The sequence below is a fragment of the Podarcis bocagei genome, assembly GCF_964188305.1.
Source record: "Podarcis bocagei genome assembly, chromosome: 11".
Lineage (NCBI taxonomy): Eukaryota > Metazoa > Chordata > Lepidosauria > Squamata > Lacertidae > Podarcis > Podarcis bocagei.
The window spans coordinates 57,235,389-57,256,400 of record NC_138136.1 but is presented as its reverse complement, the minus strand read 5'-3'; the positions used below and the strand labels follow the sequence as shown (position 1 = coordinate 57,256,400).

Below are 21,012 nucleotides of genomic sequence, written 5' to 3'. Positions count from 1 at the left end.
ATTATTTATACTCCGCCCATCTGGCTGGGCTTCCCCAGCCACTCTGGGCGGCTTCCAAAAGAATATTAAAATACTATAATACATCAAACATTAAAAGCTTCCCGAAACAGGGCTGCAATATATTTGTTCCATTGTGGACCATGAAATCATTGATGCACCAGTTCGATAGCGGCCTTTGTCTTATCCATGGGTAGGCAAACTAAGGCCCGGGGGCCAGGTCTGGCCCAATCACCTTCTGAATCTGGCCCATGGATGGTCTGGGAATCAGCCTGTTTTTACATGAGTAGAACGTGTGCTTTTATTTAAAATGCATTTCTGGGTTATTTGTGGGGCATAGGAATTTGTTCACACACACACACCCCCGTTGCAGGAATTTATGTATAGGTTGGGGGAAGTTGCCCCTCCAGCAGATATCATGCACATGCAGCCCACTACCAAAACCAGCACAATCACTTTTGTGACTTTTGTGATTTGTCCCCACAAAACACTTCATCACAGTTTCTTCCTATCTATTCAAAGGGCCTTTGCTCCCCAATACCAAATGTAACAATTCACTGATAAATGTATCTATGTAGTGGTTCACTGGGAAAACTTCAGAAATTCATATGGAAATGTGAGCACAGCTACTCAGCAGCCCCTCTGCCTGAGTGATAATTCCTGGCATCCTGATACCCGAGTGCCAGACAGGTAGCCATTCCAGAAATAAACCCAGATGAAGACAAAAGGGTGTGATTAACTTGGCTGGGAAACAGGGAAATGTAAATATCTTTTTGTTACACTTGATGGGTGTTTGGTGGAGGGCAAGGGGGAACCAAGGGGCAGGGTCCAGGATGATCAGATTCCTGCCACCAGACCTCCCCTTTCATGATGTAACCATGATGTAGTTTTGGCAACAAAGGTCCGTATAGTTAAAGCCATGGTTTTCCCAGTAGTGATGTATGGAAGTGAGAGCTGGACCATCAAGAAGGCTGATCGCCGAAGAATTGATGCTTTTGAATTCTGGTGCTGGAGGAGACTCTTGAGAGTTCCATGGACTGCAAGATCATCAAACCTATCCATTCTGAAGGAAATCAGCCCTGAGTGCTCACTGGAAGGACAGATCCTGAAGCTGAGGCTCCAATACTTTGGCCACCTCATGAGAAGAGAAGACTCCCTGGAGAAGACCCTGATGTTGGGAAAGATGGAGGGCACAAGGAGAAGGGGACGACAGAGGACGAGATGGCTGGACAGTGTTCTCGAAGCAACCAGTATGAGTTTGAACTAACTGCGGGAGGCAGTGGACGACAGAAGTGCCTGGCGTGCTCTGGTCCATGGGGTCACAAAGAGTCGGACACGACTAAACAACAACATGGGGATTAGCAGCTAATAAAAGTTTAGGGGCTCTTTTGTTCGGGGTTTCCATCTTGTTTCACCTGGTGGCAGGTGGGAGTCCTGTCGCGACTGTCTTCAATAAAGACCAAGCCTACTGGCTGCTGTTTTGCTCTGGTATTCCTGGCTGGTGTCCTTGTTTTTTGTCCAAGGGAGCGCTCAGATTTCTCCGTTAACACCCCCCTTCAAAATATAGTCCGGCCCGCGACAAGGTCTGAGGGACAGTGGACCGGCCCCTTGCTGAAAAGGTTTGCTGACCCCTGATTTATCTATGCACGGATAGATCTATGCACGGATATCTATGCATTTTCCCATTGACTAGCAACGCGGCTGCCTTTGCTCTTCCCCCCCCCCGGCTTTTCCCGGCCCCTTCCCGGGTGAACTAAGGTCGCTCGTCCTTCCCGAAGCAGCTTCCTCCCCCTTGCGCGCCCTTGAGCTCTGCAGCCGGGCGGAGGGAGTTACAGTGTCTCCCCAGCATGGGCTGGGCTTTAATTCATAGGCTAGGCCCCCTCCGAACTACAACTCCCAAGAGGCACATCGCCCGGTGACGCCATCGTTCCGCGACGGGGGGAGTGGCCGAGGAAGAGCGAAGCGGGAGGTTTGCAATGCAAGAGGAGCTGGCAGGGATGGAGGCGAAGCTGGAGAAGGTGAGCGGGTGTGGAAGCGACCCGACCCCCCCCCCCCCGGATCTTTCCTGAGAGGAAAGCGCTTTGCAGATGGGAAGGGCGAATTGAAGAGCGAGAAGGCAGTGCTGCAGGAGAGTAAAGGGCGAGTGGTCAGGGGAAAGCCGAGCAAACGAGGAATTTTTTACTAAGCAGTAGAAGCGCCCACCTTAATAACACGGGGGTGTTGTTGTTTAGTCGTTTAGTCGTGTCCCGACTCTTTGTGACCCCATGGACCAGAGCACGCCAGGCCCTCCTGTCTTCCACTGCCTCCCACAGTTTGGCCAGACTCATATTAGTAGCTTCAAGAACACTATCCAACCATCTCGTCCTCTCTCATCCCCTTCTCCTTGTGCCCTCCATCTTTCCCAACATCAGGGTCTTTTCCAGGGAGTCTTCTCTTCTCATGAGGTGGCCAAAGTCTTGGAGCCTCAGCTTCAGGATCTGTCCTTCCAGTGAGCACTCAGGGCTGATTTCCTTCAGAATGGAGAGGTTTGATCTTCTTGCTATCCATGGGGCTCTCAAGAGTCTCCTCCAGCACCAGAATTCAAAAGCATCAATTCTTCGGCGATCAGCCTTCTTGATGGTCCAGCTCTCACTTCCATACATCACTACTGGGAAAACCATAGCTTTAACTATACGGACCTTTGTTGGCAAGGTGCTGGATTTACTTATAAGCTAAACAAGCTATAGCTTAGGGCCCCATTCTCTTGGGGGCCCAAAAAAAATTTAAAGGGAAAAAACCTGGATGTACATTTCCAAAATATAAGATGAAAAACAAATAAAATAAAACCTACATACAGCAACAGTATGTATAATCACTGGTTTGCTCATGTCTATATATAGGGTGCCTACATTTTGCTGTTTATAATTATTAGTAGTTTGCATTGTATATTTGCACCTATTACTATTTCATATTATAGCAAGTTTCTGGAGACTAGATTATGAGTCTTTGTAAAGTGTGTTGCTAAAGAAAATTTTGTTATTGCCAAATGCCAATGTGTTTGCATTATTAAGTTTGTTATGAGTAAAAAAATCATTTTAAGTTAGAGCTTAATAATTATTTCACTATTACAGTGGTACCTCGGGTTACATACGCTTCAGGTTACAGACGCTTCAGGTTACAGACTCTGCTAACCCAGTAATATTACCTCAGGTTAAGAGCTTTGCTTCAGGATGAGAACAGAAATCGTACAGCGGCGGCGCAGCGGCAGCAGGAGGCCCCATTAGCTAAAGTGGTGCTTCAGGTTAAGAACAGTTTCAGGTTAAGAATGGACCTCCGGAATGAATTGAGTACTTAACCCGAGGTACCACTGTATTTTTTTTAATCAATATTTTAAGTTTTAACAATAAAAAAGTTCACAAAAATACAAAGACAGAAAAAATACAAAGTTACAAAATACAAAAATACACACTTTAAATACGAAAAAAGGAAAAAAAGAAAAACACATATAGAAAAACAAAAATTCACTCTTTCTTAATTTCATCTTTAGTTAACTTATTTTCCTGACTTCCTCACGTCTCCCGTTCTTGTATCCCTTTTAATAATTAATTCAGCAAATTTGTGTCCTATTAGTTTATTATTAATCCAATCTTACATTTTACCTTGTTTCTAGAGCCCCTGCAATTCATTTCAATGTCATCAGCATTCAAAAATTTTACAGTACTTCTGCAAATAAGTTTTAAATTTCCTCCAATCTTCTTCCACCAACTCTTCTCCCTGGTCTCGGATTCTGCCAGTCATTTCCGCCATCTCCATGTAATCTATTAGTTGCATCTGCCAGTCTTCCAAGGTGGGTAGATCTTGTGTCTTCCAATGCTTTGCGATGAGGATTCTTGCTGCTGCTGTAGCATACATAAAAAAAGTTCTATCCCTCTTTAACACCGATTGGTCCACTATGCCCAGGAGGAAGGCCTCTGGTTTCTTCGGGAAAGTATATTTAAATACCTTTTTCAGTTCATTATATATCATTTCCCAGAAGGCCTTGATCCTTGGGCACGTCCACCAAAGGTGAAAGAATGTACCTTCAATCTCTTTACATTTCCAACATTTGTTATCGGGCAAATGATATATTTTTGCAAGCTTGACTGGAGTCATGTACCACCTATACATCATTTTCATAATATTCTCTCTTAAGGCATTACATGCCGTAAATTTAATCCCGGTGGTCCACAACTTCTCCCAGTCAGCAAACATGATATTGTGACCTATGTCTTGTGCCCATTTTATCATTGCAGATTTTACCGTTTCTTCCTCAGTATTCCATTTCAACAGCAGATTATACATTCTTGAAAGTATCTTAGCATTGGGTTCTAACAATTCTGTTTCTAACTTTGATTTTTCCACCTGGAAACCATTTTTTTTGTCCAAATTATAAACCTCTCTTATTTGAAAATAGTGTAACCAGTCTCGCACCTTCTCTTTAAGCTTGTCATAACTCTGCTTGTCATAACTGTAATCTTCTTAATTGTATTTGAGTTCAACAATTACTTTGACAAAAGGCATATTATGTCCAAATGGCATGTTATGTCCAAATGGCTTTAGATACCTATTAGGTCCATAAATGACCATGTAGCATATATTCAACACAAAAAAGCGACAGTTTTGTGGTTGACAAAGGACAGCTGGACTTATAAAGGGCCCCATTGCCTTCAGTAGCTTAGGACGTCATCAAACCTACATCCAAACCTGCATGGGGGGGAGGGCATTTCAGAGAGTAGGGGCCACCCCAGAGAAGGCCCTGCTGCCAGATGACACTCAGGAGGTCTTGTCTTTATCAGCAAGGCCTCTTCTGGTGATCTTGATGATCTACACGCCTGTATAAGGGAAGGTGGTTCTTTAACATCCTAGCCACCAGCAATGTTTAACCTTAGGTAAAGGTAAAGGACCCCTGATAGTTCAATCGTGAGTGACTCTGAGGTTGCGGCGTTCATCTCGCTTTACTGGCCAAGGGAGCCAGCGTTTGTCCACAGACAGTTTTTCCAGGTCATGTGGCCAGCATGACCGAGCCGCTTCTGGCGAACCAGAGCAGCGCACGGAAACACCGTTTACCTTCCCACCGGAGCAGTACCTATTTATCTACTTGCACTGTGCTTTTGAACTGCTAGGTTGGTAGGAGCTGGGACCGAGCAACGGGAGCTCACCCTGTCGCGGGGATTCGAACCGCCAACCTTCTGATCGGCAAGCCCAAGAGGCTCAGTGGTTTAGACCACAGTGCCACCAATGTCCCACGTTTATCCTTACAGTATTATATTATAATAATTAAATAACTGCAGCATCTTTTATAATGATGCAAGGATGTAAATAACAACAAAAACAACAGTAACGCAAATAAGTCATTCGTCCTTGGTTTCTTTCCATTTTTCCCGTTAGGTTGCTTTGTGGCTGAAGAAGACCTTTGGGGATCAGTCCATCCCTCCATACGAAGCCGATGCGCGGACGGTGGATATTTTGTACGAGCTGGCAGAGTGCAATGAGTCCAGGGATGGGGACGTCCGCCTGTTAATCGAGGACATGAAGCAGAAGGCGGTAGAGTACGAATCTGACGGTGAGACTGAAAGCTTAAATTCGAAGTTGCGGCCACTCAAGTGCTGCTGCTGCTGGCACCAACAAAACCCAGCCCCCTTCCTCCTCTAGGCAGGGTGGGGAGAAGCCAGGAGGAGGGAGGGAGGAGGTGCCGCCGCCGTGGGAGGGAGAGGGAAAGAACGTGTGCACTGGCAATCCATGCAGGGATTCCCTGACCATCCACGGGCCGGATCCAGAAGGCAATTGGGCCTTATCCAGCCCGTGGGTCTTAGTTTGCCTACCTATGCTTTAGAATAGTAATAATAATAGTAATAGTAGTAGTAATAATAATAATTTATTATTATTTATACCCCGCCCATCTGGCTGGGTTTCCCCAGCCACTCTGGGTGGCTTCCAACAGAACACTAAAATAAAATAACCTAACACTAAAATACAATAACCTCTCTCCTCCTTATTATAGTTCTTTAAAACTGTACGTCAGGGATGGCCAACTCTCCTCAGTCCCAGCCAGCATGTCCCAAAGATTGGGGACTATAGGAGTTTGGAGTCCCAACAACATCTGCAGGGCACTATATTGGCTATTCCTGTTGCACACAATAACTGTCTAAGGTGTAGTCTCTCCTCCAGTCAAGGCACCAATTTTTGAACTACTCAGAGTTCCTCTCTTCTGTGGCCTGCTTCATAGAAATGTGTTTTTTAATATATATATATATATTTCCCCCCAGGCACCTACCTACAGGATCTTCTGACCGAGAGTCTGAATCTTTCTTTCAGCAACATGTCTAAGGGCAGCACCAGCTATCTGAACACATTGGTAGACACAGCTTTAGCCCTTGAAACAAAGGACACTTCCCTTGCAAGGTAATGTGTGCCTTTGGTTTTCTCTGTTATTGGATAAGCTTCTTTTGGGTGTTCAGTCTCATGCTGGGTTTGCATGAAGAAGCGCTGCAGTTTCATGAACTTTTAGTGCCTTTTGCAACTACAGTCTTGCTGAGAGAGGGATATGAGAGAGAATCATGTCCTGTTTTTGTCTGAATGGTTTGTCTGTTTTTACAATCGGAATTGTTTTAGCCTGTGTGTATATCATATAGTTGCACACGGCAACCTGGGAGCTTACAGTGAAGGGCGGGTAAGAAATTCTAAAAATAAACAGAACAAATAAATCTTCTACTACTCTGGAATGGGTTGTTTATGCAAGTAATTCAAGGCTGCAATTATAAATACACTTACTAGGGTGTAAGCCTCATTCCACCTTCATGTGAATGAACTTTTCACAAACAGTGCGCTTTCATGAATGGATGGTCCAAAAAAAAATCTTAAATCCTTAAAAAAAAAATTGGTGTGTGTCCTGTGTTGTTATTGAAAGCTCATTCACCTGTTGGTGTAATGAATTTCTTTAAGAAATAAAATCTATTAACTGCGTATTTAATTGTATATACTTAATTAAATATATTGTGTATATTAAATAATATTGAATACAGTCATACCTCGGGTTGAACGTGCTTCAGGTTGAGCGCTTTCGAGTTGCGCTCCGCGGCAACCTGGAAGTAACGGAGCATGTTATTTCCGGGTTTCGCCGCTCGTGCATGCGCAGACGCTCAAAATTATGTCACGCACATGCTAGGAAGCGGCAAAACGCGACCTGCACACACACAGACGCACCATCGTGTCTTACGTTCTATTCAGGCTGCGAACGGGGCTCCAGAATGGATCCCGTTCGCATCCCGAGGTACCACTGTACAGTGGTACCTCAGGTTACATACGTTTCAGGTTACATATGCTTCAGGTTACAGACTCCGCTAACCCAGAAATAGTGCTTCAGGTTAAGAACTTTGCTTCAAGATGAGAACAGAAATCGTGCAGCAGCAGGAGGCCCCATTAGCTAAAGTGGTGCTTCAGGTTAAGAATAGTTTCAGGTTGAGAACGGACCTCTGGAACGAATTAAGTACTTAACCCGAGGTACCACTGTATTAATTTACAATATGAAAATTTAATTTATTGTGTGGCCCATGATTTCTGTGTTGCCATACTCTAGAGGGTCTTATTAGCAGTTTGTGTGAATGAGCCAAAAAGGTAAGTGGGGAGAGGGCCACAGCTTTGTGGAAGATCATCTCCTTTCCATGCATAAGTTCCCAAGTCCAGTCCTCACCACTTCCAGATAGGGCTGGGAATGTACGCAGCCAGGACTCGTGCAGAGCTTCTGCTAGCTGGTGTAGACAACACTGAGCTAGATGGGTCCAATTGCAGCTTGCCAAGTCCTTCCTTGATGCACGTAGGTGGCTGGTAGCTGAGCTTCTCCTTACAGCCCTGAAATCCGGATACTGTTTGTTTGGTTGTTGTTGTTTTAAAAAATAATTGTCATTACCAATTGTTTCTAGCTTCATTCCTGCTATCAATGATTTGACTTCAGAGCTGGATGCCGCAGAGTCCAAAAATAAAGAGATGGAGCTGGAACTGAGCACTTTGAGGAAAAAGCTCACCTCGGCGCTGGTGCTGGAAAAACGGCTTCAAGAGTAAGAGCTGGACAGAAGTTTCCTTTATGCTTTAATTTTCTCCAGTGAGCTCAGCAGCTTCAGTAGGGATGCCGACACACTGGCAGCCAGCCAGTTAACAGCGTGGTGTTTTTTTATCTGTTAGCAGTTGAATTGCATCATGTGCCTTTTGATCTCCTGGCTTCTCCTCTTCCTCCTCCTCCTCCCTCTATATTTATTTATACCCTACCTTTTGCCAGTGAAGGTGGCTTGCAGATAAAATAAGAATAGCTAAAAACTTAGGGGGGAAACCATTACAAAGCAATTAAGCATTAATAGAATGAAAACAGTACCGTCGTACCTTGGATCTCAAACGCCTTGGCTCCTGAAAAAATTGGCTCCCGAATGATCAAAACCCGGAAGTGAGTGTTCCGATTTTCAAACGTTCTTTTGGAACCCAAACGTCTGATGGGGCTTCCGCGGCTTCTGATTGGCTGCAGGAGCTTCCTGCAGCCAATCAGAAGACGCACTTTGGTTTTCGAAAGTTTTGGAAGTCGAACGGACTTCCTGAATGGATTCTGTTCGACTTCCAAGGTATGACTGTAGATAGATAGATAGATAGATAGATAGATAGATAGATGTAGATTGATATATTCTATTAAAAGCATACAGATAATAGCCACAAAAGAGCATGCAAAGTGCATTGTGGGCCATTGTAATTCAGAATCATAGAATCATAGAGTTGGAAGAGACCACGGAGACTCCACCACACTCCTTGGCAGCAAATTCCACTGTCGAACAGCTCTTACTGTCAGGAAGTTCTTCCTAATGTTTAGGTGGAATCTTTTTTCTTGTAGTTTGGATCCATTGCTCCGTGTCCGCTTCTCTGGAGCAGCAGAAAACAACCTTTCTCCCTCCTCTATATGACATCCTTTTATATATTTGAACATGGCTATCATATCACCCCTTAACCTCCTCTTCTCCAGGCTAAACATGCCCAGCTCCCTTAGCCGTTCCTCATAAGGCATCGTTTCCAGGCCTTTGACCATTTTGGTTGCCCTCCTCTGGACACGTTCCAGTTTGTCAGTGTCCTTCTTGAATTGTGGTGCCCAGAACTGGACACAGTACTCCAGGTGAGGTCTGACCAGAGCAGAATACAGTGGCACTGTTACTTCCCTTGATCTAGATGCTATACTCCTATTGATGCAGCCCAGAATTGCATTGGCTTTTTTAGCTGCCGCGTCACACTGTTGGCTCATGTCAAGTTTGTGGTCAACCAAGACTCCTAGATCCTTTTCACATCTACTGCTCTCAAGCCAGGTGTCCCCCATCTTGTATTTGTGCCTCTCAATTCAGGCCTGACTTCCAACAACAAGAGAGCCACGAACATCAGTCACCATCATTACATGCATCCTAGACTTAAACATAGGTAAAGGTTAAAAAAGGTAAAGGGTCTTAAGCATATAACTTAATAAACATATAACATAATACAGTGGTACCTTGGGTTACATACGCTTCAGGTTACAGACTCTGCTAACCCAGAAATAGTACCTCGGGTTAAGAGCTTTGCTTCAGGATGAGAACAGAAATCGTGCTCTGGCGGCGCAGCGGCAGCGGGAGGCCCCGTTAGCTAAAGTGGTGCTTCAGGTTAAGAGCAGTTTCAGGTTAAGAACAGACCTCCGGAAGGAATTAAGTACTTAACCCGAGGTACCACTGTAGAAGCCCTCCAGATGTCCACACAAAATTGATGTCGATATGAAAAAAGTTCAAATGTAGCTGGTGCTGTTAGGTGCACAGACCGTTGTTTTTAATGGGCAGTGGGTATTTATCCTTCCAGGATCTTAAGTCTAAGCTTCTTAGCAACCACAGGGAATTGCTAGGTCCACTTCTGTTGACTTGCTGTTAACCTCCATACTGCAGGATTAAAAGTTCATGAACATTTACAAATGGTTTTACATTTGGCCACCAAACCTGAGGTCTCCCCACAACTGCCTTCAGGGAAAATATTCCATATTGCAGTCCTTGTTGTGCCTCTGCAAATCCCAGTCTCATGGCAGGCAGGTTTGCCAGGGTACGTTTGGGTCTTTTACTTGAATTTTGTTAACTGCATTGGAAATGTCAGCTGCTATAGCATGAGCCTTTATTTTCCCCTTTCCTTCTCACCTTCCAAAAGAGAAACCTTCCTTATTGCAAAATGCACATGCTTTGTGATCCTGATGACTCAGCTAACCACAATCTGAATACTATGGGGCATTTGGGGGTTGGGTAGGGTTCACCCCAGGGTTGTAGATTCCAGATCCTACTAGCCCTGTTCAATGGAAGTTGTACATGGAGTTTCTTGAGCTGTTCTGCGAGCAGACAAGCAGTTTGGTTTCTGGCCTCCTTGGAGATGATGTAGGCATTTAGCAAAGGAGTTCTGCCACTGATAAGAAGTCTTTGGTGTTTTTGTTGTTGTAGTGACCTTAAGAAAACCGAAGAACTACTGGTAGTGGAAAAAGCGAAAGCTGATAACCGGACCCAGAACATGAAGTTCCTGAAGGACAAAGTGGAAGATTTCAAATTCAGAATCAAGGCAGCAGAGGTTAACACAAAGAACCCTTTATTGGTGTTGCTGTAGGGGAGACTCATTGAAATAGGAAGCTTGCTTTTACTAATGCTTTCTATAGTGCTATCTTTGCAGCTTTGCAGAGTGGAGTAATAAAAGCCCCTGCCCCAAGGAGCTTGCAATCTGAATTTGTCAGAGGGGGAGGCAGATGGAGAGGTGTGGGTAACAAAGGAAGAATGGCTGCCTCTGAAGACAGTTCAAAAGCTCTACCTGGTGCAGAATTTGGCAGCCGTTTAGCTCACCGGATTTAGCAAGACGGTTTGAGCATATAATGCTAATCCTGGTTTGACTGCACGGGCTGTCAATTAGCTTCTGGGCCCCATACAAAATAATGTTTTTGACCTATAAAGCCTCAGACGGCTTAGGCCCGCAATACCTCAAAGAATGCTTCTCCCCATATACAGTGGTGCCTCGCAAGACGAAATTAATTCGTTCCACAAGTTTTTTCTTCTTGCGAGTTTTTCGTCTTGCGAAGCACGGTTTCCCATAGGAATGCATTGAAAATCAATTAATGCGTTCCTATGGAAACCGCTTGCCAGGCTGGCGGTGCGGAGAAGGGCTTTTCTCCCCACCGCAAGCCTTCAGGACAGGTACGGGAACAGAGGGGAAGGGGCGCAGTGCTTCTCCTCTGTTCCCGGGGCTTGCGGTGGGAGGAGGGTTTTTCCTCCTCACTGCCAACATTCAGAACAGCATTCTGAATGTTGGCGGTGGGAAGGAAAACCCTCCTCCCACCGCAAGTCTTCAGGACAGCCATCCGAAGGCTGGCGTGGGGAGAAGGGCTTTCCGCCCCACCGCCAGCCTTCGGAGGAGGTCCGAGGACAGTGGGGAAGAAGCGCTGCGCTTCCCCGCTGTCCCGGAGATTTCCCTATGGGCTTTCGTCTTGCGAAGGAAGCCCATAGGGAAATTCGTTTTGCGAAGCGCCTCCAAAACGGAAAACCCTTTCGTCTAGCGGGTTTTCCGTCTTGCGAGGCGTTCGTCTTGCAGGGCACCACTGTAAACCCTGAGATCATCCTCTGAGCCTTTTGTCTGTGTGCCTCCTGCCTTTGAGGTCCAGAGGGTGGTAGCACGAGAAGGGGCACGATTTCTGTTCTCATCCTGAAGCAAAGTTCTTAACCCGAGGTACTATTTCTGGGTTAGCGGAGTCTGTAACCTGAAGCGTCTGTAACCCGAGGTACCACTGTACTCTTGAACCAGGCCTCGAAGGGCTGATTAAAATTCCACTGCCTTTTAAATGTGTTGGGGAGGGGGTTATTGTTTCATTGCTTTCATTTTAACTATTCGTGCTTGTACAGTGTACAGCGGTACCTTGTACAGTGGTACCTCTGGATGTGAACGGGATCCATTCCGGAGCCCCGTTCGCATACTGAGTAGAACGTAACACGCGTGTGCAGGTCACGTTTTACCGCTTCCGTGCGTGCGCGTGATGTCATTTTGAGCGTCTGCACGTGCGCGAGCGGCGAAACCCGGAAGCAGCGCGTTCCGTTACTTCCGGGTCACCGTGGAGTGTAACCTGAAAACGCTCAACCTGAAGCATATTTAACCCGAGGTATGACTGTATTTTTATCTTCTGATCCGCCCTGAGATCTTGTGATGAAGGGCGCTACAATCATACCTTGGCACCCAAACGCCTTGGTACTCTGACGTTTCGGCTCCCAAACGCTGCAAACCCGGAAGTGAGTGTTTCGGTTTACGAACGTTCTTTGGAACCCGAACGGCCGCCGGGGCTTCCATGGCTTCCAATTGGCTGTGGGAGCTTCCTGCAGCCAGCCAGAAGCCGCGCCTCGGTTTCCGAACGTTTTGGAAGTCGGACAGACTTCTGGAACGGATTCTATTTGACTTCCGAGGTACCACTGTATATCAATTCAATAAATAATAAAATGATGATAATTTAGCTCAGTGGGGGAGCGCCTGGCTTCCATGCGAAAGGTCTCAAATTCAACCCCTGGCATGTCCAAGTAGGACTGTGAAAGCCTCCTGTCAGTGTAGACTATACTGAAATAGGAGGACCAACAATTAGGAGGAAGACTCAGTGCAAAGCATATGTTCATGAAGCAGAATGGCATTTTTGCTGTTTTTAATTATATGGGAACTAGCAAAATGACTTTTTCTTTTTTTAAAAAAATGATATTTATTAAACTTTTCCAGACATTAAAAAATACAAAATTGTAGATAAGAAAATAAAAAACATAACAATAATAAAAAATAGAGGAAAAAATACAGAAATAGACAATAAAGAAGTTAAAAAAGAGAGAAAAACAATCAATATTTTCATGTCATATCTTTCATTTACTTATTTCCTGACCTCACACCCCCCTTTTCTGTATTCCAGTTCACATAGTTAGTTCAGCAAATCCTTACCCTCTATCATTTATCTTTACTTATTATCTTAACCTATTATAACTATATATTTCCATAGCAAAATGACTTTTTCATCTCTGTCTTTTTCCTGAGGGTAATCCTGCAATGCGTACCGTCTGTTTTCATTGCTGAACAGAAGTCATTGCTTGTCCCCTTATCCTGGGTTTCTTTCTTTGTATCTCTTGGCAGGAACAATTATCTATGTGTGGGATGGATGCTTCACTGACTCACGAGTCTCTGGTGAATCTCTCAGAGGTGGGTGTTCCGTCTTGAGTGCTGACGGTGTTTGAAAATGACACACGCTGGTTGGCATTCAACCTGGATGATAGGCAGGAAATGCCATTTACCCAGATGGCAGTTGGCTGTGAGCTTGCTAGAGATGGTGAGATCAGCTCCAAATGCCTCTGTGATGCGTGTTTCAGAGAATGCAAAGGGATTCACATTTTACATCAAACGGCGGGCCCCTAGTGCTAACTGAAATACTGCAAGAGAGAAATAATAATAATAATAATAACCTATTATTTATACCCCGCCCATCTGGGTTCTTGACACACAAGCTATGAAAGACACAAACAAATATAGGGTGTATTGTATTGGGAGGTGGGAAGCCATAGGCTGTAATTGTAAATAATAATCATACTGTCGTCAACATCTTCATTCATTCATTCCCTGCCCATCTGGCTGGGTTTCCCCAGCCATTCCGGGCGTCTCCTATTCCCATTTCATCTAATTTCTTCTGCCTGGCCTCCACCCCTCCTGCAATTTCAATACAGATTAAGACGGGGGATTTTGGCCACTTAGATATTGCTAGACTACATTTCTCACCAGCCCTGATAAGAAACTCTGAACCAAACTCTTCAGTCCATTCTTCCCAAAATATGGAAATTAAGTGTGTAGATAAAAAAGGAAAAGGTAAAGGACCCCTGACAGTTCAGTCCAGTCATGAACGACTCTGGGGTTGTGGCGCTCATCTCGCTTTACTGGCCCAGGGAGCTGACGTTTGTCCGCAGACAGTTTTTCGGGGTCATGTGGCCAGCATGACTAAGCTGCTTCTGGTGAACCAGAGCAGCACACGGAAATGCCGTTTACCTTCCTGCCAGAGCAGTACCTATTTATCTACTTGCACTTTGATGTGCTTTCGAACTGCTAGGTTGGCAGGAGCAGGGACCGAGCAACGGGAGCTTACCCCGTCGCGGGGATTTGAACCGCTGACCTTCTGATCGGCAAGCCCTAGGCTCAGTAGTTTAGACCTGCGTCCCGTGTGTAGATAGGCATGCATATTTTGCTGATGGCTTTGAAGTGTCGTTTATTGCAGATCGTGAGGCTAAAAAGCACCCACCCAAACCTTGCATTTATTTATTTATTTATTTCTGGGGGGAGAAAGACAGAGTCACTGTGTGAATGGTTTGTTTTGTGTTTCCATCTACAGAATCTAGCGGAATTAAAGAAGCAGGCGGTACCTTTGAAGAAGAAACTGGAGTCGTATCTGGACCTGACCCCTGTAATCTCCCGTACCCCGCTTCTCTTAGAACTGTAGAATCCTAGCATTGTAGCTCAACTTCCAGCAGAGTTCCCCCAATATGGTGCCAATTGACAAGTCTGCTGGCAGCTGCGGCCCCAAATGCCAGATTGCCCAAGGGCTAGTTTAAAATATTGGCATGTATCCCTTGACTCAGTGTGCTTTTGGAAGTTTGGCTTGACATGAGGGTTATGGGTTAGCAGACATGTGAAAGGAGCTTAAAACATGATTGCGGAGCTTTCTTTGCTGCCAAGGCTATAGAATTGCTATTATTTCTACAGCACTTGCACATACCGCATTTTTCACTCTATAGGACGCACCGGACCATAGGAGGGGGAGAACAGGGGGGGGAAATTCTCCCCCTCTCTGCTCAGCGCCCCTTCAGCGAAGCGGCAGGAGAAACGGAGCCCCTTCCATTTCTCCTCCCGCTTCGCTGAAGGGGCGCTGCGCAGAGGGGGAAAACTGTGCAGCGCCTCTCCAGCGAAGCGAAGCCTGGAGAGCAAGAGGGATCGGTGTGCACCGACCCTTCTCGCTCTCCAGGCTTCAGGTGGCTATCCGCAAGCCTTCGGAGCGCAGCGGGAGCTACTGCTGCGCTCCGAAGGCTTGCGGGTAGCGGCGTGCAGCGGGGGTTCCCGCTGTGCTCCGGGGGCTTCAGGCGGCTTCAGCGAAAGCAATGCGAAGTCTCCGGAGCACGGGGGGAGCTCTCCCTCTGCGCTTCAGAGGCTTCGCGTTGCTATCGCTGAAGCCAAGCAGCCTGTATTCACTCCATAAGACGCACACACATTTCCCCTTAATTTTTGAAGGGGAAAAAGTGCGTCTTATAGAGCGAAAAATATGGTGTATGCACGCTATTATTCTTGTTTTTAAATAAATAAATGTCCGCAAATGTTGCTCCAGTTAACAGTTGCGGCCCTTCTGGTGGTCAGTTGCAGACATAAGTGGCAAGAAGGAAGAGGGCTAGGGTTGTTTGAGGGGTCAGGAAACCTTCAGATTGCTGCTGGACACTGAAGTGTCTTTGTTCCAAACTCACTCCTCTTCATTGCCTATCTGTCTACATTTCATGGAATGATTTTTGGTGGCACCGGAGTGTGTGCTGAACAAATGTACTTTAAAAACTCTCTTTTTAAAGTTTTTTTGGGGGGCAGCAATACCTCCATAGACTTTTTGCTTGATTTCAAAAATTCAGACGGGAGCGTGGAAAACCCCTACATCTGCCTAAATGTCTTTCTACTGCTCTTTTCAGAGTCCTTCTCTCGCACGAGTGAAGATTGAAGAAGCAAAGAGGGAGCTGGTAGGTGCTTTTGTTGGTATTAATATGTTCTCTTAGTTGCACCAGTGGACAGGCTGATCTTCTGGGCTATTTTGGTGCATTTTTCTTGTGCGGGGATATTTTGGAGGGGTGGAGAAACTGGGTAGGGTGGGCCAGACCTCTTCTGTCCTAAAGGCAGCACGAGAAATTGCCACCTCCCTACATAAGCTCAAGCCTAGGGGTCAGCAAACTTTTTCAGCAGGGGGCCGGTCCACTGTCCCTCAGACCTTGTGGGGGGGGCCAGACTATATTTTGAAAAAAAAATTGAATGAATTCCTATGCCCCACAAATAACCCAGAGATGCATTTTAAATAAAAGCATACATTCTACTCATGGAAAAACACCAGGCAGGCCCCACAAATAACCCAGAGATTCATTTTAAATAAAAGGAAACATTCTACTCAGGTAAAGACATGCTGATTCCCAAACCGTCCGCGGGCCAGATTTAGAAGGCAATTGGGTTGGATCCGGCCGCCGGGCCTTAGTTTGCCTAACCATGCTCAAACCATTGCCCATCTCTGCCTTCCCCTAAAGTGCTTTGTCCTTATCTCTGCACATCAAGCAATGGAGAGAGAGGTTCAAGTGCAAATCTAAGCCTGTCAACCATTCCTCCTTTTCACATTTATTTATTACTTGTTAAATTTATAACCCACCTTTTTCTCCAAGAAGCTCAAGGTGGCGTACATGGTTCTCCCCCTCCTCATTTAATCCCCACAAAAACCCTATAAGGTGTTGTGGACTATATCCTCCCTGACCAGTGGCCATGCTGCGTGGAGATTATAGCTCCACAACATCTAAAATCTTTTCATTCTGACCTATTCTGTTTCCTTCACTACGTTGGCTTGACCGTCCTGTCTCTGTTAAGGGTTTTGAATGTCTGAGTATTTGTTATCGTATTGTTGGTTGGTGTTTGCTTTGCGTATCATGTTTGCCGCTTTGTGAGAACATGCTCTTAAAAAGTGGGATATAAATCTGTTGGATTAATGATACCTGTCATCCCGATTTCCTTTTTGGTCGGTTTCAGCTTGTGGGAAGCATCTTTATGGTACGTTGCCATACCATACCATGTTTGTGTATTGGGGAGGGTATCTTAACTCTCATCCAAATATTGGTGCTGACTTTTCTCTCCCTTTTCTAGGAAGCTCTTGAGGCCGAGGTTTCAGCAAAAGTGGATATGACAGCACTTTCGGTCCCTTTATCTACCAAACGTCACTTTTCCTAATGACCTTGGTGCAGAAACAAAAGAGCAGTTCTATATTGTAAATTCTGTGGCTCTTGGTATATCTTTCTTATGTCCATGTGGCCTTTGTCATCTTTCCTTCACCTCCCTTTCTACACCTTTTTTATTTTTAAAAATGTACAGCTGTGTTTTGCATACATTTCTATTTCTATTTCCCCCATGAGAATTGCATACATTTCTATTTCCCCCATGAGAATGAACAATAAAACAGTGTTTCTGAACCATCCTTTACAATCAACATGTATAGCAATCTGATTTGACTGCTGCCCTGAAGGTGGTACTCTTATTGTATACAGGAGCAGAAACCATTCAAGGTTTGATTAACTTTAGGAAGCTATAGGAAAATCCGAAACCAGTGTGATCAAGCTTTCCGAAAAGACCGGGGTAAATTTATACAATACTTGAAAGACTGGTAAACATTTAACAACACTATCAGGATGGACTTAAGAAGACTTGTAATGTTGATGATTCTACCTTTTTACATTTTATTTAAATAATATGACAATGGTAATGGGAAAAGTAATTAGGAAAAGGTACAAATGTGATGATATAGTAAAGAATTGAGGTAACCATGAATCGGGGCGGGGGGGGGAGTCAATCAGCTCAAATGAGCAAAAAGCGATGTGAGTAATGAGGATGTATCTATATATTCACTACTGTCTAGGTTTGTCATTTGCAGTGATCATGGTCTTCTGCATATCTGAGGTTGTTGATATTTCTTCCGGCAATCTTAATTCCGGCTTGGGATTCATCCAGCCCAGCCTTTTGCATGATGAATTCTGCATATAAGTTTAAAAAGCAGGAATATCATCATTTCCACTGGCAGTGCTTTCTAAGGCCCATTTGACTTCACTCTCCAGGATGTCTGGCTCAAGGTCAGCAACCACACTACCTGGGGTATACGAGACATCCATATCTTTCTGGTATAATTCCTCTGTGTATTCTTGCCACCTCTTCTTGATGTCTTCTGCCTCTGTTAGGTCTATATATTATAAAATGGAAACTTAATAAAATATTTAAAAAATTAAAACTTTAGAACTTTAACTAAAAATGGCACCTAGAAATAACCAGTTCCATTTCTCTCTTGCCCACTCCCGCCTACTCACAGTAAATGCTAGTTGGGCCCAATACCAGCACCCCAACCATCTTTGGGGAGCTGATGGGGATCAAGCTGACCAGAGCTGAAGTCTGCCTGGGGTCTTCTGTGCCAGGTGGGCTACGAGTGATTACTTTAAATTTACCATTTTGTCCCAAAGATATGCAGATGACACAACATTGATGGCAGAAAGTGAGGAGGAATTAAAGAACCTTTTAATGAGAGTGAAAGAGGAGAGCGCAAAATATGGTCCGAAGCTCAGCATCACAAAAACGAAGATCATGGCCACTGGTCCCATCACCTCCTGGCAAATAGAAGGGGAAGAAATGGAGGCAGTGAGAGATTTTACTTTCTTGGGCTCCATGATCACTGCAGATGGTGACAGCAGTCACGACATTAAAAGACGCCTGCTTCTTGGGAGAAAAGCAATGACAAACCTAGATAGCATCTTAAAAAGCAAAGACATCACCTTGCCAACAAAGGTCCATATAGTTAAAGCTATGGTTTTCCCAGTAGTGATGTATGGAAGTGAGAGATGGACCATAAAGAAGGCTGATCGCCGAAGAATTGATGCTTTTGAATTATGGTGTTGGAGGAGACTCTTGAGAGTCCCATGGACTGCAAGAAGATCAAACCTATCCATTCTGAAGGAAATCAGCCCTGAGTGCTCACTGGAAGGACAGATCCTGAAGCTGAGGCTCCAAGACTTTGGCCACCTCATGAGAAGAGAAGACTCCCTGGAAAAGACCCTGATGTTGGGAAAGATGGAGGGCACAAGGAGAAGGGGATGACGGAGGACGAGATGGCTGGACAGTGTTCTTGACGCTACCAGCATCAGTTTGACCAAACGGCAGGAGGCAGTGGAAGTCAGGAGTGCCTGGCGTGCTCTGGTCCAGGGGGTCACAAAGAGTCGGACACGACTAAACGACTAAACAGCAACAACAAAATGTGATAACTGAGTTGCTCCAAAGTATTGCGGGAAATTTAAATGGCAGCACCCCAATTTGGCACATGAGAGCTGTCAGAAGCTGCTAGTTTTGTGTACAGCTCCCTTGTGTGGTCTTCATATATGCCTGTGAGAGTTGTTTGGTTTGCCTGTTTTGTTTCTTTGCAGGTCATTTTGTGTTGCCGCGGCAAGGAGAAAAGTGGCTGCTAAATTTAATAACATATATAACATTACATGCAATTGTATTGCATTATTTGCTTGTTATAATGATAAATAACCCAGTCATAATGAAATCATATACGTGTGTGTGTATACACACACACACACACACTCACATATAAATATACATATATACAAACACAAAAACACACACACACATATATATATATACAAACACACATATTTGCTTTCGTAGATTTTCACGGGTACAGGAATGCAGGTTTTGGTGTCTTCGGGTGTCTTCCCGTGTAAGAGTTGGGGTGTCTAGGCGACGTTTCGACGAGGTCTCACTCGTCATCTTCAGGCTGGTGCTTTCGGCTTCTTGTTACTGGAACAGAGCAGGATCTCAGTGTTTGAGTTCCTATAAATACTGTTGAGGGGGTGTGGTGTATAGCCTCCAACGTTCTGGGCAGAGAGGAAGTTCCCAGGTTAGTGTGTCTTTTCTTCTTTTGTTCATTGATTACTTGAGGGATATCTTGAGTGATTTCTTGAGTGATATTCTGAGTACCACTTAGGAGGGTCATTAGGTGTGGATTAGTTGCTAAAGCTTTCGTGTCTTGACCTCTTGAGCTTGTGAAAAGTTTTTCTGAGAAGATGGCTGTACTGCACTTAGTTGTGCTCTGGCTTGGCTTCGTGTATAGGGGCGAGCTGTGGTTTTGTGCCCTGTGCCAGCCAGATCTGTGTAGGGATTGCAGGGGGGTGCAGCATCCGGAGGTGCCACTATGGTTTGGCTACTGGATGGTATCTGTACTTTATCTGTGGAGAGGGTCTGGGTTTGGGTCTGGTGTGGTTGATTGGAGATGGCGTTCTGTGTGTCTCTGGTTCTGGTGTCGGTTTTTGTGGGGAGGGCTAATTTCCAGATGTCTGGCAGGCGGGACGTGTCGTCACGCTTGTTCATGTTGTGAGGGTGTTTCTCTATCTCGATGGCTTCCATGATTATTCTCTTGTGGTGATGTTCCATGTTAAAGAGCAATTTGGAATCTGCAAAATTAATTTCGTGTCCTGTTTCTTTCATGTGTTGGTAAAGAGAGGAAGTTTTTTCTTCTTTTTTGACGGCATTCTTGTGTTCTGCGATACGTGCATTTATTCGTCTGTTTGTTTGTCCAATGTACGTGGCTGGGCAGACTTTGCAGGGTATTTCATAGACCCCTTGGTTTTCTAACTGGATTTTATCTTTTGGGTTTCTGAGGATATTGGCTATTTTTTGGTTGGTGCAAAAGGCTGTTTTGATATTGTGTTTATGGAGGATTTTGCTAATTTTATCTGTAGTGCCCTTGATATAAGGAAGGAGGGCCATGCCATTGTTTTCTTCTGTGTCTTGGTTTTTGGGGGGTGTTTCTTTTTGGATTAGCTTCGTAACCCTGTTTTGCTGGTATCCGTTGGCGATTAACACATTTGAAAGATTCTGTAACTCAGTTGTCAAGTGGTCTTTGTCAGCCAGGCGTTTGGTTCTGGAGATGAGAGTCTTGGCTACGGAGTTTATTTGTGCAGGGTGGTGGTGTGATTGTGCATGTAAGTAGCGGTTGGTGTGTGTTTTTTTCCGGTAGATAGTGTGTCCTAGGGAGCCATCAGGTTTTTTGTAGATTAGGACGTCAAGGAAGGGAAGTTGGTTGTTGGCTTCTATTTCCATAGTGAATTGTATTTTGGGGTGTAGGCTGTTGAGATGTGTGAGGAAGCTATCTAGTTTTTTCTT

General features: G+C 44.9%; 1 protein-coding gene and 1 long non-coding RNA gene across 2 annotated transcripts; one reads left to right on the top strand and one right to left on the bottom strand.

Moving 5' to 3' along the window:
* Positions 1-1,898: 1,898 nt before the first annotated feature.
* Positions 1,899-17,184, top strand: HAUS1 (HAUS augmin like complex subunit 1). Its single transcript, XM_081213177.1, has 9 exons — positions 1,899-2,015; positions 5,404-5,578; positions 6,282-6,417; positions 7,935-8,069; positions 10,485-10,608; positions 13,180-13,245; positions 14,420-14,491; positions 15,753-15,800; positions 16,957-17,184. The coding sequence occupies exons 1-9, from the start codon at positions 1,974-1,976 to the stop codon at positions 17,038-17,040; spliced, it is 882 nt and encodes a 293-aa protein (XP_081069303.1). The 5' UTR covers positions 1,899-1,973; the 3' UTR covers positions 17,041-17,184.
* Positions 17,106-19,209, bottom strand: LOC308597429. The gene is made up of 3 exons (XR_014012974.1): positions 18,202-19,209; positions 17,233-18,159; positions 17,106-17,200 (listed from the first exon to the last, which is right to left on the bottom strand). It is a non-coding gene; the product is annotated as an uncharacterized lncRNA (long non-coding RNA).
* Positions 19,210-21,012: the final 1,803 nt, after the last annotated feature.

Excerpts from the sequence above, each read along its gene's own strand:
- HAUS1 (XM_081213177.1), top strand. The coding sequence starts at position 1,974 with ATGCAAGAGGAGCTGGCAGGGATGGAGGCGAAGCTGGAGAAG. Across the intron at positions 2,016-5,403 it reads TGGAGGCGAAGCTGGAGAAG|GTTGCTTTGTGGCTGAAGAA; the intron begins GTGAGCGGGTGT and ends TTTTCCCGTTAG. Across the intron at positions 13,246-14,419 it reads CTCTGGTGAATCTCTCAGAG|AATCTAGCGGAATTAAAGAA; the intron begins GTGGGTGTTCCG and ends TTCCATCTACAG.